Raw genomic sequence first — 1710 nt, forward strand, 5'->3', positions numbered from 1 at the left:
GCCCTGATAGCAGCTGGGGGAGGACTATCCTCCGCCTGTGAGCGCTTTGGCACGGACAAAGTGCCCAAGGCAGCACCGCTGCTTGTTGAGAGTAAGAGCGATACGCGCTTTCACGTCAAAAAGTCGTCATAAATAAGTCTCCAATAACACCAGAAAAAGTCGCCAGATTTATCGCTAGTCGCTTTTTAGAAAAAAAGTCACCAAGGGGGTCTGAAAACTCGCTAAATATAGCGACAAAGTCACTAAGTTGGCAACACTGCTCGACAGTGCAGCCTAGGCGGATAAGTCGAATGCAGATCCACTGAGCTCTCAACACAGACAGCCTTGTCAGAAAAAAAGTTGATACAATAAATTAAAAAAAAATTGTTGATGTTGATGTTGATGATGAAATATGTTGATGCATATGCGTACTGAAAGCACTGTATCGAACAGTTCAATACCGATACATGTTGCACCCCGATTATATATAATTGATAAAACATGAAATTCAATAAATACAATGGCATAAAGCAGGCTACAGGAAGATGCAATCACATGTGACTGAAATGGAACCCTGTTGGGCCTCAGTCACCACAGGAAGAGGAAGTTCTTACAAGAGAATATATCCTCAGTTCAGTCTGATGCTCATGCACTCAGCACCAAGACAACATGGAGGTCAGATTTCCCACCATCAGACTCTGTGAGTACTGATCTTGTCTGTTTATAAAAAAGATATTGAGTCTGCAACAGAGAAAGTGCATGCAAGGGAAATTAATATATCCAAAATGCACCCTTATATTTGCATGTACTCATTTGGACATGTGAAAATGCTCACTAATAAATGCATAGGACTTATTACTAATGATGGACAAAAAATATGTTAAATATTAAAATTGTTATTCTCAATCTGTTCAGTGATGAATGTTCTGTTGCTGCTGGTTATAGTAGCTGAATCCAGTGATTCTCAAGCATATAGTAAGTTTAAGTCTTTTTTTTTGCGTATTTTTAACTCTGTGTGTGTGTGTGTAGGTGTGTAATAAATTTTATATATCTTTTAACAATATTTAGTTTCTGAAACTACTGCAGTTGTTATTTTCCAGCTAAAATAGAGCTATAATACAGCTCTAAAACACTTCTGAAATAACCACTTGCATATGTTTATTTACTATTTTGTTGAAATTATTATTTTGAAATTAACTGAAGCCACTTCACTTTCTCCAATTCATTATTTAATCACAGAAAATGTATAGCGAGATATATATAGAGAGAGATTTATTGCTGCTAGATATTTTTAAAAAGAGTCTTTATTTGATTTTCTGTCTCAGATTCAGGTTTTCCTCAAGTTGTTCCAAACAGGCAGCAGTTCTTTCAATCAGAGCCTATCACTATCAGCTGTGAAGGGCTAAATGGGCTGACTGGATGGAAAGTGATGAAAAAGATAAATGGAGGTGTTAGAACATGTGCTTCAAACTGGGAAACATCGATTGGACCTTGCAAAATGATTAATGCATATCCATCAGCTGACAGTGGAGAATACTGGTGTGAACATCGAGGAATACAAAAAAGCAACTCTGTCAACATCACTGTAACTGGTATGTACATAGAAAAAAAAAACTAAATTATAAGTTGACATATTTATTCCATCAACAATTTTTAAAAAAATTCTGTTCAGTACATCACTTACAGCAATAGATAGTGTCATATTTGGTACTGTTGTACCATGGTAGTTTT

At 36.4% G+C, this 1710-nt stretch overlaps 1 protein-coding gene across 1 annotated transcript in view; it reads left to right on the forward strand.

Annotated features, from left to right (window-relative positions):
* Nucleotides 1–346: 346 nt before the first annotated feature.
* LOC121812652 (Fc receptor-like protein 5) overlaps nucleotides 347–1710 on the forward strand; it is a 32157-nt gene continuing 30793 nt past the window's right edge. The window contains exon 1 of the mRNA XM_042215425.1: nucleotides 347–679. Coding sequence (XP_042071359.1) covers nucleotides 649–679 — 31 coding nt within the window. The 5' untranslated portion in view covers nucleotides 347–648. The remainder of the gene's footprint in view (nucleotides 680–1710) is intronic.

The sequence above is a fragment of the Haplochromis burtoni genome, unplaced genomic scaffold, assembly GCF_018398535.1.
Source record: "Haplochromis burtoni strain Fernald_Lab_line unplaced genomic scaffold, NCSU_Asbu1 Contig_717, whole genome shotgun sequence".
In the NCBI taxonomy this organism is placed as follows: Eukaryota; Metazoa; Chordata; class Actinopteri; order Cichliformes; family Cichlidae; genus Haplochromis; species Haplochromis burtoni.